We start from the raw sequence: 15,394 nt of genomic DNA, 5'->3' as shown, positions 1-15,394 counted from the left end.
GGCTCCTTCCCTTAGAAGTCCGGGACCGTCTCTTGGATCCAGTCAAGTCTCCGGTCATGTCTGGTGTCTGCTCTGGAGTTTGCACGAATGCTGTGCTGAGTTCCTCCTCTTCTGGTGCTGTGGGTGTTTGCAAGGCCTTGCCTGGTGACTGCTGAAGTTTCCTGAGTGAGGAAACTGCTTTCACATCCATGTTTCCCACACGTGTCCTGGGCTGCCTTTGTGTGCTTCCTGGGGTTCTGGCTGTTGTTGCCTGTGGTGCTTCACGGGTCCTTTTTGTGGTTCTGTCAGTAATCACCAAGTCCTTGGAAAGACCTGGTGTTTGGAGGAGCTCCTGGAAGCCAGCCAGGTCTTCGAGTTGAGTCTTCTCTTTAGGTGTCTCCTGTTGTCTCTTGCTACCAGTTACATTTCCTACTGGATGTACTATCTGCTTTGCAGGTTCCTTCAGAGCTCTGATGCTTGTGACATCTGGCTGTGTGACTTTGAGGGTATGTGTGTCCCCCACTGACATGTGAGCAAACTTCCTTAATGCTGAGAGCTCGCTGGCATCCATTTTCCTACTCGGTGTGACTGGCTGTGCTTTTGTGCTTGTTGGCATAGGCTGTGGAGATTTGCGAGGTACTTTAGCTTTCTCATGAGCCATGGGCTGACCTGGTGTTTGGAACAGTTCTGCGAAGCCGACCAGGTCTTCCAGAGGTTGGGTCTGCTTCTTAGGAGTTCTTGATCCCTTCTTCACCCTAGCTGCACACGCAGCTGGGTCCCCGTGTGGTCTGGGAGTGCTTGGTGTCAGGTTCGTGTGCGTGGGCTGATGTGACATGTGGGGGGCATCCTCGTTGCTGTCCTCTGTCTTCGGTGGTCTCTTTCTGGTGTTTGTGAGATCAGCTCCTTGGGAGGAACTATCTGTTCCGGTGGTTTGGTCGGCCTCATTTTCTGGTTCCTTGGCATGGGCTGGTGTACCCAGGAGCTCTTTGGGTCCAAGTTTCTGCCCCTCGCTTCTTGATCTCCTCACAGTTGTCACCTTTGCTGAACTTTCTGTTGATTTGTCCCTTTCCCTGCCAGTTTCTGCAGATCCTGCGCTGTCCTCGCCCTCCACCTTCCGTACCCGCAGCGGTGTCTTCCTCAGGGATGTGTCCGTGACGCCCTCAGCTGGGGGTCCTTCGGTTCCTCCATTCTTACTTCTCACAGGTGGCGTCTGTGAACTCCGGAGCTCCCTTGATTGTCTTAACCTGCTGGCACTGGGTACTGTGTTCAGAGGCTCCTTCACAGCATCTGGAGTTTTCCTTTCCGGGTGAGTCGTTTTAGGCATATTCTGGGGAGTCTTTGCGGTGCTTCTGTCTTCTCTGCTCTGCTGTTTTATGGTGTGGCTTTCAGAGCATTTATCAGATGGCTCCCGTGCTGAGTTCTGAGAACTGAACACAGTTTCTTCTAAAAGAAATAAAAATGCATACAATAAGCATCTTTGCTGCACTAGATCCTTAATGTGATATAATTAGTCAGTTTCATCATCTGCTTTGATAAGAACAGGCTACCAATCCAATCCTAAATCTGTCGTAGTTATGTTCCACACCACCCGTAAGTATAAATTTCTTTCTCAACATGGGGAGGCCCTCACGAAGTTGTGCTCAGAATCTGGAGTGATTACTTGAGGGGAAAACCAGACTTTAGAAGAGTCTTCTGAAGGCTGCCATGCTGCAGGGCACTGACCTGAAACCAGGCAATTTTTCTTTGCACATTAGAAAGTTACAACTATTTCTTGCCTTCATCTCCAGGGAAGTGGCAGGGCCTGTACTGTGTATGTGCAAGAACCACACTGTTCAAGGAACATCTCACTGTTAGCACCAGCAAGCACTGGCAGGGTAGCAAGCGATTCCTTCTGCCCAAGGCCAAACAGGAAGGTAAGGAAATACATCCCTAGCCTCACACACTCTGTCTCCTCCTGTTTACCAGAGCAGATGAGTAACTCAGCAGTTTGAAAGGTACTATCTTTCTTTTGTATAAGTGCACATTTTCTATTTGGTAATTAACATCAATATGATAAGATGCCAGTGTACTTCTCCACATTATCATCCTCTTAAAACTAAAAGCATACAGAAATCATCATCACCAAAGAACTTGGGCTGTCTCTGTCTGTTAGTAGATGCCAGTATTAGTTCAACTCAAATGGCATTTTACCAGGGACGTCTGCTGTAGAGAAGGAGCAGAGAGTTGTCTGTGATGGAACAGGGCCCTCAGCAAGTCCTGGGCAAAAGGAGAAAGGTGCTAAGAAATAAAATAGGCCAACCCCAAGTCTCGGAAGTGGTGCACAGAGGATTTTCTCCTGAATTCACTGCTTGAAACTGTTTTCCAGTCAAGTTCTCTGGACTGGAAAGAGTGAAGGAGCCGGGGCCAGTCGTCTGGGGCTTCTCCTTCACTGGTGTCTTGAACAATTCAGTTATCCCTGATAAATAAGAACATGAAATAGATGTGTATGTATGTAACATAGGTATGAAATATAACATGACATGAGGTCACCTCACACAGAATGAACTACAGGACAGTTGGTCCATGGGAGTTGAATCCGTCAAACAATGAGAGGACAGCCAGAGGAAAACTTAGCCAGACCCCATCTCAATAAGAAGCTAAGTCTAGTGGTACGTGCCTATTAACCCCACCTGTACAGGAACACAGTACAGGCCTCACTCGGGCATAAATGAGAGACCCTAGCTGAAAAATAATGAAAGCAAAAAGAAGTGGGCTGTGGCTCAAGCGGTAAAATGCCTGTAGCAAGAACAAGGGCCCTGGGCGGGAAGGGATGGGAAGGGGAAACAAAGGAGGAGGCTACAATGCTTGATAGGAAATGTACTCATTAGCTTGCCCATGTAATTGTAACCCCTCTGTACAGTATTTTCATAATAATAAAAAAAGGAAAAAAAAGAATCAATGTGGGGGTAAAACCCCATTATGTCAACTACTTAACATAAAATAAACTTTAAAACTTAAAAGAAAAAATAAAACAAGAGCCCTGAACTCAAACCCCAGTACAACAACCAACAGCTCATTTATCTTCAAGTTATCTTTCATCGTTTACACTTTAACATTTCATAACTTCTATATCAGTACATCATAGATATTCACAATTTGTAAGCATACGCACACATACTATCTAGCTTTGGTTTTGTATTTTGTTCTTCTTTAAAAGGTAAATGTTAATCGACCCAAACACAGCTCTTGTTATAGGCTGCTTGGCACACGTTATACAGACAATGCATTATACTGAAGGGTTTAATGACTTGCTACTCCTCATCTGCCATGAAATAAGACTCTGTGTACCCAGTTCTAATCTGACCTCCCTCCCGAACTGGACAGAGTGAAAGCATCAAGCACACCGTGACACACAGCCACAGGGGCCTCCTTGCCTTCAGGGCCAGGCAAGCATGAGGGAGAACAAAGTCGGGATCATTCCATCACTAGCAGCTTCAGAGAACTTTCTCACAGCGCCTCCCTTCAAGTGATGGCTATGCTCCTCAGAACGACTGAAACTGGATTGCTTTCTCTTGCCTGGTTCTAATACAGATTCAGAATCCATCGAAGATCTCCATGTGAGAAACTAGAAACTCGACTGGAAAGAACAAGGGAAAAATCTAGAATATATTGGCATAGGAGGTAGCTTTATAAATAGAACTCCCCAATAGTTCAGCAAATTAAGAACATGGATTGACAAATAGCTGTCCAACAAAAAGGTGACATAGGCAGAGACTTAACCAATAGGTGGGGAGCACCAGCAGGGCCAGCGCGACCTTACAACTAGACAGAAGAGCCTGAAGGATGGAGAAAATCAGCATGGAGAAAATCTTTTCCAGCTATCTATGAGAGAATAGGTGTAGCTCAAAGAACTAACCTAAGCGGACTGCTTGCTCACACCAAGAGTCCAAGGCTGAACTCTTAGGATCAAAGTTCAAAGCCAGCCCAGGCAGTCAAATGTGGAGGACTCTTATCTCCAATTAACCAGCAAAGAAACTGCTCGAAGTGGAGGCAGGGCTCAAATAGTGAAGTGCCAGCCTGGAGCAAAAAAGCTAAGTGGAAGCCCCAGTACCAGCACAACAAACAAAAAAAGAACACAATTCCCAAAGAATCAACAACTCAATAGGTGGGCAAATAAACTGAACAATTCTCGAAAGGACAAAACAAATGGTCAATAAATATGGAAAGAAGGTGAATCTTGAAAAGCCAAGTATTGCTCTGAAATAACGAGTCCCACTTCTGAGATAACCATTAGTGTGACAGCAGTGTCACATGAGAGCCTGCCCCTGCCCCATGGAAAAGCATTCTCCCCACCTCTCCAGACGAAATGTATGCATTGGAACCACCTCCGCAGAACACAACCCTCAGAGCAGACAGAGACCTGTCCTTGTACTCCATCCAGCTTTGTATCTTCTGTGCCCACGCTCTCAAGTAGACAAAGATAAGTGGCAAGCATCAACAATGTCACAGTTGACAGCTCAGGCTGCTCACCTGACAGATCTTCACTGTAGTCCATTTTTCGGTTGAACACAAAGCTGCTCAGCATCCTGGAGGGCCGAGCAGGAATGCTGACCTTTTCGGTCTGAGCTTTCCCAATGACAATGGTACAAGGGGAGTTGGCATGGCCGGTGCTGAACTGACGGCAAACGCTGGCTGTAGGCTTCTGTAGAAAATAAGTAAGGAAGAGGGGGTAAGGTGTGAAAGCATAGACACACTCGGGACAGGGTCATGTGACAGCAGTGACTAGTGCGGACAAGCAAGGCGGCGCGGCCGCCATACCTTCGGGGTGCTCGGCTTCCTCTGTCTTCTGCCCACAGGCTTTGGAGGACCGTGCTTCGGCACTCTCACCTGCGTCTGTTTAGCACCAAGTTTCACGACATCTGCCCACGATTTTGCAACTGTCAAAGGGAAAAGATGGGGATGCTGCTCAGCCTGGCAGGGCCTCGGGCACTGACTTTCAAATGTGCCTGCCACCGCCACTCTCACCGATGAGGTTGGCCTCTGACGCTCCGCTTCTTCTCTTGGAACAGATCCTCTGCAGGATGTCATGCTGCCCGCGGCTGATGGATGTCCGCTTGGAAGACGAGCCGGCACTCTTCCTCCCCGCTCTCTTAGGAGTGTCTGTCTGTCCCGGGGAGCCGCCGACCCCAGAGGCAGTCGAGGCCTTGCCTGATCTGCGTCTTTGGCCGTTTACCCCAGGCTGGGTTACTCCAGGACTAGAAGCCACAGCGCCTGTGCACACATCCTGCGCTGTGACCTCCACACAGATTTCTGAAGATTCTTCTTCCCCAGATGGGGGCTGCTCCTGACAAGAGTCATATTTTCATAAGAAACTTTGCCAAACAACTAAGATTTCCACAATGCCTGTCACCAACCTATTCCACAAGGCATGGCACATGATTTCAGGATGGGTGTGGTAGTTCAAGCATGTAATTCCAGCTATGGGGGTGTGTGTGAGGGGGGGGAGGAGTGAGAGGGGGATAATAGACAGGGATCAGTTCAAGGCCAGACAACCCCTATAACAAGAAGCCAGGTGTGCAACTCATGCCTGTAAATATCTCAACCGAGGAGCCAGGTGCATGACTTCACACCTGTAAGTTCCAGCTACAAGGGAGGCAGAAATAGGAGGATTGTCATGTGAGGGTGACCTAGGGGCGGGAAAAAAAAAAAAGAGTTCAAAGGCTACCTGGAAAACAGGCAAGCATACCACAATGAAGACATGGATCATGCACAGAGTTCAAAACCCCAGTACAAAGAAAAGTATCTAAGATTTATCTTGAATCAATAGATATTTAAAACCTGTCTTCCAACCCTAAAGAAGTCAGCTATCCCACTCATTTTTTAATCTTTTTGGCAGACCTGGGTTTGAATTATTATTTGGCAAGTGCTCTACCAGGTAAACACAAACCCAGTCATTTTTGTCTTACATTTGATGTTTTAGGTAAGGTTTCAGTTTGCCCAGGGCTGGCCCAGATCCACAATCCTCCTCTGCCTGCCTAGTAGTTAGGATTACAGATGTGCACGGCCAAGCCCAACTCTGTCTGTTCATTAAGGGAAGAGCAGGACAACACAGCATTGGTTGAGTCTAAGTTGAGATCTTCTGGATGAAGTGTGGAGAGAACACGTGCTCATTCCAAGGAGGAACTCTGACCGGGTCCCAGCAACTCCAGCTGCAGGTTCCAGTTCTGAGCTGACATTACAGGGAAGGAGAATGCAGGAAAGCGTTCAGAGTACCTTCCATCTCTGTTCCATAGCAAGAGGCAATAAAGCCTTCCCGGGCGCTGTGAGGAAGGTGATCTCTGTGGACAAATGCCTCTGGGATCTAAAGCCAAGGGAAGAAGCCAGGCCAAGCAATAGATGGCCAAAGGGCTAAGAGTGGCCTATGTAGAGAGGCGGCTGGACTGCCAGATTCCCCTTCTCCACAGTTAAAATGCTTTAATTGTAGCTCACAAACCTAAAAGGAAACAGAACACTCCTTGTATTTGCATGGGGCCACGTTGCAATGCGCCAGGGGGTCATGCAGCACTACAGTTATCAGGATGTTCCCCATGGAAGGAGAAAGTGCAGGCACCTGCTGAACAGTGACCCCGCCCTATACCCCAGAGCCTAAGTTCACCTCCCGGTGCCCAGGGTGCTGTCTTCAAATTACCAAAAAAAAAAAAAAAAGAACCCAAAAAACATCTAAGACCTGGGTGTGGTTCTACCTTGGGGTGCTGGCAGGGAAGAAGGGAAGAGGGGAAGAAGGGAAGAGAAGGGAAAGGTAGCGGCAGAGAGAGCCACCAGCAGTGAGGAGCACAGTGGTCAACAAGTGTGGCGACTCACCTTGATGATCTTCTTCAGGACAGCCGGCGTGTGGGTGACAGGCAGCTTCCTCTTGCTTGGTGTTTCTCCTCTTTTGAGTGGTGTATTTGGAGGCAAGTTCTCATCGAATAATTCAGGTCTCAGACGACCACCAAAGGACACACGTCTTCTCTTCAAAGAGGCTCCCTCGCTCTTGTCTAAATGAGTACACAAATGAGAAATGAGCAATTTAAAAAACAAAAAAACCTATACCAGGACTTACAACTTATTTCAAAGTAGCACTGGAAAATAACCCACTCGAAAAATGCACAGAAACCAGACAGCTTCATTCTCACAGAATAGTGACGAAGCCAGAGCAAGCCAGAGACTCAAGTTCCAACTGGACAGTAATGCCACATGACATGTGTGGCTCAAGCTAATGACCAGCCTGCAGGAGTGGCCGGCCCTGCGGAACAGACAATACCAACAACTTTACTAACAGACTAAAAAAACTTCCTAGGACTCGTACACGGGCCTGGCCCCGACCTGCCAGTGTGAGCTGCAATGTCTCCAGCCAGCAATCAATTCATGCAGTCCCACACAAGGTCATGAGCCACCAGTCAGCACAAATCTCCCATCGCGGTAAGGCTCAATGGAACATACTTGCACAGCAGGCCACGTGTGAAGAGGGGACCTTGCTAAGACTAAAGCAGGGGACCGCTCCTCTCTGTGTGCAGAAAGAAGCCACACCTACGCCAACCACTGTGTGTCCCCGCGCTGTCACTTTCACATTTGCAACAGGGAGATGAAGATTCCCCAGTAACTGATTCCAAACTGAACCCGAAGGAGACAGTGGACTGGGTAGGGCAGCCGCCTGTAGGTGAGTACAGATGCTAAGTGGAAAGCCATCTGATTCTTCTCCTTACTGATTTGGGACAGATGGAGAGGAGACCCCATGTCTTTGGGTGCCCCCATCCTTCCGACTGGCCTCACAATGTGGTTCTCTAAGTGCCGGGACACCTCCTCTAGCCTCAGAGGTCTGAGTCCCCTCCCGTCCATTGGCTGAAAGGTGAGCACACTTCCTATCACCTGCTCTAAGTGTATTCTTCACCAGAGTTGCCATGACTGATTGATGGTCTCCTCAAGTCATACCTCTATATACATGGTGGGTATTAATCTTTTGGGGGGAACAGATTTATAGTTAAATAAACTTACTAATGGAATCACCAAAGTTGCTGATATCAACTGAACTAAGACCAGGTAACCCAGAGCCAATCTGTCCGGATTTCACAGCCAATTTGTTGGGCTCATCAAGGAAATCCTTTGGAATCTTGCTTTCAGTGCGAGGAAAGCACTGAGTTACAAAAGGCTCCTTTCTGACTTCTGGAGAAGGCCTTTCTGCCTCTGCAGGAACGCTTCTGCTTCTGGAAGAGAGACTGTCTGGCTGACCGGCGGGGCTGGCAGTGGCCCCCGCAATGGCTGATGGGCGATTTCCAGTCAGGCGCCTCCGAGGAGTGACAGGTCTATCAGCTGACCCAATGCCTTCACCTGGGCCCAGATTCACAGCCTCTCCTCCAGTAATATACGGGCCTGTGTCCTTTCGTGGCTGGGAGAACCGCCCTGGGCTCTTTGTTGTAGTCTCTGCCACAGAAATGCTAGAATTCAGGGCCTGGTCAGAAGTGTGAGCAGGGTCCGCACTGATGCCCTTTTCCTGGGTCTGGTTGGTTTCTGGTGTGAATGGAGAGGCTGCCTTAATGCAGAGAGTGTCAGCAGACCTGGGTCTTGCTTTGTGTGACCCCCAGGGCAGGTTCTCCCTTCTCTCTTTCTCTGTGGCACTATCAAGCTGCAATCCTGATTTCCTCCGAGTCTGTGCAAGGCTTTGTTTTTGCAAGCTGAGGCTCAACTCCTCCTTCATCGACTGGTACAGCTTCTCAAAGGGAGACTCTGTGTCCTTGCTACTGTCAAAGCTCTGTGCCGAGGGTAAAGACTTTAGGTCTCCGCAAGGACTTGCGGTTACCCTGGAATTCTCCTTAGGACCCCTAGGAGTGGGCCTTCCTGCTTTCCCTCCATCGTTTCCCACTTGCTCTGGGGAACAAGCGTGAAGTAGCTGTGGGGCTGCTCTGTGCTCCGAGCCGTCAGGGGTAGCGCTGTCGCCCATGAGCTCCTTGCCGGGCTCCTGAGACCTTGAAGCAGTGACTTTTGAATGGGTTCTGGAACCTTGAGCTTTCCCATCTTGGCAGTAAATTATGAAATAAGAAACAGAAGTTCAACATTTTTCTCAACGATTAACCACTGTGGAATTCACTATCTATTATATCAAAACCTAGCTTCTCATTTAGTGCTCACAGTACTTAGTTGCCTAAAATGGGCAATACTATGATCCTGATACTCTGATGCAAATAAATCGTATTGCCTTCACTATATGTAAGGTAAAGTATGCTACCGATCCACCCAGAATTAGGGACAAGTGAATGTACAAGCTGTGTACACCTGAACACGACCCTGAGCACGGAACCCCAAAGGTCAGTAGGGGACGAGCTAGCTCAGCTTTCTGCCTTAGTATGACCTGTGAAAGCACACAGCCTCCTAGGGTTGGGGGAAAAAAAGACTTCACACTTGCATGCTCCTCCTGCCCCTCCCGTGAGACAGCGCGCCCACCCCGAAGGTCCCAGAACATGACCCAACCAGTACAAACCAGGGGGAGTAGAGAGGCTGGATCTGGAGGATCGCCGTGCCCGTGCCTGTCAGGTGGAAAAATAAAACAGCAGTGACTTAGCACCTTCCTAGTGCTGACATTCTTCGTAGTAAAATTGTTCTTATTAATTAGCTTCTGTGCCAAAGTTCTGTGTTCCAGAAATGGCCCAAATCATTTAGAAGCTTGTGGTCATGACACAGCTAGAGCTTCTTGGCTGACTGTATTTATGTACATAGACCATTAGAATACAAACTACAGGTTTAAACAGACACCGAAGCTCAGAGAACTTCCTTGAAGTTTATCCCCAACATCACATGAGAGAAGAACAAAAGCTAACATTCAACCTCACCTACATCTGCTAACTCAATATAGTACACAACTTCACACTGCCCGAGTTTCCTTAGAAATGGGCTCAAGGGTGTGTTGGTGAATTCTGTGGCGGCCTAGCCTGTGCTCTCCTGGCTGGCAGACAATCACTGTGTATGGGAGAGCCCCAAAGTTAGGGCCCACGTGGGAGCAGGACCCCATACGGCCACCTCAGCCCCAGCATCCCTAGCCTGCCCCAGCACACAGTGCCTGCATCTTCTTCCTATGGAACTTCTGTTGATTAAGGAAAAAATTATCCAAAAACCGATTACCAAAGATAAAGAAGATAGCTAATTCTCTCTAATTATTGTCTGTGAGGCTGTGGCAGGATTAAAAACTTCAATGCTTAATTTGAAGACCAGCATGAACTTGTTTCAAAAACAGCTCAAAACAAAACAGCTGAGCACCAGTAGCTCAGGCCTGTAATCCTAGCTACCCAGGAGGAGGCTGAGATCTGAGAATCACTGTTCAAAGCCAGCCCAGGCAGAAATGTCGCTGAGATTCTTATCTCCAGTTAGCCACCAGAAAACCAGAAGTGGCACTGTGGCTCAAATCATAGAGCTGAAGCAGCTGAAGGACAGCGCCCAGACCCAGAGTTCAAGCCCCATGACTGACAAAACACAACAATAATAACAACAAAACCTAGCCAGGCATTGGTGGCTCATGCCTGTAAGCCCAGCCTACAGGATGGCACTTCCAAGGAGGAGGGACTCATCATGATTAGTCTTCCTGTCTCCATTCAGTACTTTCCTCTCACCTGTGGACTCTGCTAAACTAGCCAACTTCGCTGGTTTAGCTTTGGCTTAGCCAAACTTCCTTCCTCTGTTGTTTTAGATACCAAATAAGACGATACCAAGTGGCAAATACTCCTATAGGAATGTTGCCCATGTTTTCAGTGACATAAACTGAGCTGTAATGTCTTCTCCCGATTTATCCAGCTTATTCCTGATGCAATTTTTCCATTCTCAAGGAATCTAAACTTCTATATGTTAAGATATGTTTAGCTTTTTCATTTATAAACAACTTCAAATTTCTAGATAGTTGAGCTAACTCTTTGTGGAAGATGGTAAGTTTTAATTTCAGGCTTCAATAGGAACATCTTATGATTGAACATCCAAAATGAACAACCAGAAAAACCTTATTAGTATAGAGACATGTGTGGTGACTCAATCCTATAATCCCAGCGACTTTAAAGCAGGGATCAGGAGTTCAAATCCCAAGCAAATGTTAGCCAAAACCCATCTCAATAAAACACAACAAATCAGCCAAAACCCATGTTGTATTTCACATCACCTGCTCCTGTCTTTTTCCTGGAAATTCATCTGGCTTGCTTTCATTCTGAGGACTTTCCTTTTCATACCTGCAAAACCCAGAACAAGAGAGACTTGGATGAAGGGCGTAGAGTCCGTGGCTCACGCCTATATATTGGGTTATATTCATAGACCTCCTAAGGAAGCAAGTCAGACTTTGTTCAGAGTATCATCTTACACACAGAAGTTTAGAGTTAGGAGAACGTCTTACACTAACAAATTACATAACTGTCCTTAGGTTTCTTTTGGGACACTGCCATCAGATGCCGACCTTCTACTGACTGGCCACCTGTGACTCCGCCCATGTTCCACACCCAAGGAGTCATCCACAGGCCCAGAAGGCCCATCAGCAACGTGCTCTTCACCCACACGGCAAAGTCACGTGCTTCCAGGTGAGACAAAGCAACCCTTTAGAACCATGAGCACTTATTGAGTCTGGATGAAACACTGCGTCTTATCAGGCCAGACAACTGTTCCTACAGGTCTCAGCAACCAAAGCATAGGTGTAATCCTTCATGATTCGCAAGGTAATTTCTGGTGCTTCAGTGAATAAATGGCCAGATTTGAAGTCAGATGCCAAGTAAGTAACATCTGAAATTATCAGATATTTTGGAACAGTTTCTCGTGATATCAGAGTACTGAATACAAATCTCTCTTCCTAAGACCCATTTTCTACTCTCTGTGGAGGGCATTTAATAATCACAACTGAATTATGTTTCTCTTTGGTGAACAGTTCATTCCAGGTTTATACTTCCTAACTAGAAGTTTATGTTTAATAAAGTGCCCTTTAAAATAGTACATAACAAAGAACATTCTACAATGATTTGACAGGTCAATCCAACCAGGTGCAAGTGGCTTGTGGGTATAATCCTGGCTCCTCAGGAGGTTGAGATCTGGAGGACTAAGACTCAAAGCCAGCCCAGGCAAACTCCACTAGACTTACCTCCAAAAATAACTAGCAAATACTCCTGATGGAGGCGTGGCAAGTAGAAGAGATCAGAAAGCAAGTGTGAGGCCCCCGATGCAAATCTCATATTGGCAAATAATAACAAACATGGTAACAAAAATGATCATAAAATTGTAAAAGTCACTATCAAGAAGATATTTCAATCAAAAGCAAGTTACCCTCCTCCACTCTTTCACTACTTTTTCAGGGAGACTGAAAGAGGATATTCTCTATGCCTCAGATCATATAATTGTATTATCAAAATGAAAAACAAGAGCCATTTGACAACAAGTTCCAAGAGCCAACATATGCCATAAGAGCTAAACAAACCTGAAATTACAGGATGGAAAATATTACACTAAGCAAGCCCTAATCAAAGGAAAACATTTTGGTACAGGCATGTGGTTCTAGCAGGTTCTGAGTTCAAACAGCCTCTACAGGACCAAATCGCCTTGCCTCTGCCTACTTAGGTGATCTCAAATCCCGGGCTCCCATCACATTTGACCCGCAGGTGTCATTCAGAAATCTTTAGGCTTGTACGTTATCAGCGTTGGAAATGAAGGTCTGAAATGTTTCGACATTTGCCAACATGAAAGTAGGGGCCACACTGAACGGGGACAGGGACACACTGTCCGCAGGCAGGGACAGCGCGATGTCTACCTCAGCCAGCCACTTGGCGCCTACCTGAAAGACCGGTCAATAATAGTGATGACATCGCCGTGTTTCAGGTGCACAGGTTTGTCAATGGCAGACCCATTCAGCTGGGTTGGATTTGTAGAACTGAAATTATATAATGTGGCCTACGGGTGGAGAGCAGGGGATATCTGTGATTAGCTAAAGGGCAAATAGGAAAGCTTTAGAAATGGTCTACCCCGCAACCCACTTACCTCCTGCCCGCTGACCTCAATTCTGCAATGCAGTTTTGATACTACAGGGAGCTGGATGCGAATATCACATTCGATATCCCTTAATGAAAAATGCAAAAAAGTATGTTTTTTTTGTTTTCACAACACTTCAGTTTTTCAAAATAAAACCAAATTTGGCCAGCATATGTGATCTGTAAATGCAAGACGCTAGCTAAGGCCAGTGATCTGTATTTCACAAACATCACACAAGAAGCAATTTTAGATCTTTAATACATAAAGTTCTTAGAAATTATTATTTTAGAATGAGAACACCAATTACAATTTAGAAATCACTGTTCAAAAGCACACATAAAGTATTTTATACTAATTCTGAAGAATATTATTTTAGTGCTTTAAAAAAAATAAATAAGCCTGTTTGTTTTATGGGTGTTTTACTCCAGCCTTCACAGCCCTAGCTCTCGTAGCACCTCTCTGTGCTTGTGTCTTCATATAGAAATAGATATTAGGTTATACTATATTATATGCTAGGTTTTATTATTCTGTATGTTGTTTTGTTGTGTCAAACAAGTAAATGAGCTGCACACATCATTCACATGTATGGCACAAACACCATTGTGTGGGAGCTTTTCACTGCTGTTCTAAAACCACATACTAGCCAGACATTGGTAGCTCAACCTGTAACTCTAGCTAATCAAGGAGGCTGAGATCTGAGGATCAAGGTTTGAAGCCAGTGATTCCAGCAGCAAAGTCAGTAAGACTTATCTCCAAAAAAAGCTGGAAGTGGGGCTATGACTACAGCAGTAGAATGCCAGCCTTGAGCACAAAAACTGAGACTGTGGCAGGCCTTGAGTTTAAGCCCCAGTACCAGTACACAGAATGAACCAACACACACATGCACACACACTCCACCTGAACTGATAGACTTGAGTCAATGAACATTAAAAATACTAATCTGCAGGCAAAAAAAAAACCTATCTAAATGTATTGGGCTCAAACAAAACTGAAACTCTTTAGTACAACTACTTAGAGATAATAAAAGTTACATTTATATACATAACTATACACATATATTTATCAATATAAACAATGCAAAAATATCATTGGGTGCCAGTGGCTTGTGCTTGTAATTCTAACTACTCAGGAGGCTGAGACAGATCTGAGGATCACCGTTCAAAGTCATCCCTAACTGGAAAGTCTGAGACTCTTTGCTAATTAGCCACTCCCCACACCCACACACGCATATGCATACAAAGACACAGCACACCGCACCGCACACGCACACACAGCTGGAAGTGGAGCTGTGACAAGTGGCAGAGTACTAACTTTGCTCAGGGATGGTGTCCAGACCCTGAGCTCAAGCCCCAGAATAGGAGCAAAAGAAAACAAGATGAAGAGAAAAGTATCTAGCTTCAACTTGCCCTTCCACAGAAGCTAGCATGGCAAAGCACAGAACTGATCATTCCTAAGTCTTTCTGTGAGCTACTAGAGAAAGGTTCACCGGTAGCTTCCGGGAGCTTGCTTCAACATCCAGAGGTGGTGGACATGAACTATGAACTGCTAATTCTGTTTCTCTTCCACATGAACCTCTAGAATCCAAGCATATTCCTTCCCTGAAGTCACACGACCAAACACGAATTCACAGACTACAATCTCTACTGTACAATAAATAAACCACCAAGTGACCAGATCTGAGAACGCCAACTTTACTTCTTTCTTTCTTTTAATCCTAGCTACTCAGGAGGCTGAGATCTGAGGATGGCAGTTCAAAGCCAGTCTGGGCCAGTAAGTCCCTCAGATCCTTATCAATTAATGTTCTCTCTCTCTCACACACACACACAGTCCCTCAGATCCTTATCAATTAATGTTCTCTCTCTCTCTCTCTCTCTCTCTCTCACACACACACACACACAGTCCCTCAGATCCTTATCAATTAATGTTCTCTCTCTCTCTCACACACACACAGTCCCTCAGATCCTTATCAATTAATGTTCTCTCTCTCACACACGCACCCGCGCGCAAAGCTAAGAGACAGCACCTAGGGCTTGAATTTGAACCCTAGTACTGTCAGGCACAAAAATTAATAACTGCAAGTGCCACGTATGCACACGGGCGCGCACACACACACACAGAGGATGGGGGGGAGCGCCGGGCCGGCGTCAGACCCCGCAGCCGGGCACTGCGGCGGTGACCCGAGGCCCCTCCCAGCCGGGCTGTCCCAGGCTCCGCCGGGGAGGCCGTCGGCGGGCCCACCTCTTCCAGGCTCGGGGAGACGATGTCTCCAGACTCCTGGGTGGCCGCCGTCGAAGCCTGACCAAGTCCAATCCCCGCCCGCCGTTCCCGGCTCCGGACCCGCACCCGGGCCCGGCCGCGCGCAGCCGGGGTGCAGGCTCCCAAGCGCCGTCCGCGCAGCCCGGGGTTTCGGTCGAACGCCCTG

At 46.9% G+C, this 15,394-nt stretch overlaps 1 protein-coding gene across 1 annotated transcript in view; it reads right to left on the bottom strand.

Moving 5' to 3' along the window:
• The window catches only part of Mki67 (marker of proliferation Ki-67), a 96,539-nt gene that overhangs the window by 8,888 nt on the left and 72,257 nt on the right, over positions 1–15,394 (bottom strand). The window contains exons 6-17 of the mRNA XM_013021881.1: positions 15,116–15,391; positions 12,982–13,060; positions 12,779–12,894; positions 11,132–11,198; positions 9,473–9,518; positions 7,993–9,009; positions 6,820–6,995; positions 4,984–5,302; positions 4,777–4,895; positions 4,489–4,660; positions 2,279–2,434; positions 4–1,413 (exon numbers count right to left, since the gene is read on the bottom strand). Coding sequence (XP_012877335.1) covers positions 4–1,413; positions 2,279–2,434; positions 4,489–4,660; positions 4,777–4,895; positions 4,984–5,302; positions 6,820–6,995; positions 7,993–9,009; positions 9,473–9,518; positions 11,132–11,198; positions 12,779–12,894; positions 12,982–13,060; positions 15,116–15,391 — 3,953 coding nt within the window. The remainder of the gene's footprint in view (positions 1–3; positions 1,414–2,278; positions 2,435–4,488; positions 4,661–4,776; positions 4,896–4,983; positions 5,303–6,819; positions 6,996–7,992; positions 9,010–9,472; positions 9,519–11,131; positions 11,199–12,778; positions 12,895–12,981; positions 13,061–15,115; positions 15,392–15,394) is intronic.

The sequence above is a fragment of the Dipodomys ordii genome, unplaced genomic scaffold (genome assembly GCF_000151885.1).
Source record: "Dipodomys ordii isolate 6190 unplaced genomic scaffold, Dord_2.0 Scaffold58, whole genome shotgun sequence".
NCBI classification, from domain to species: Eukaryota; Metazoa; Chordata; class Mammalia; order Rodentia; family Heteromyidae; genus Dipodomys; species Dipodomys ordii.
Note: the sequence above shows the minus strand (reverse complement) of the source record. Positions and strands in the feature narration are given on the sequence as shown.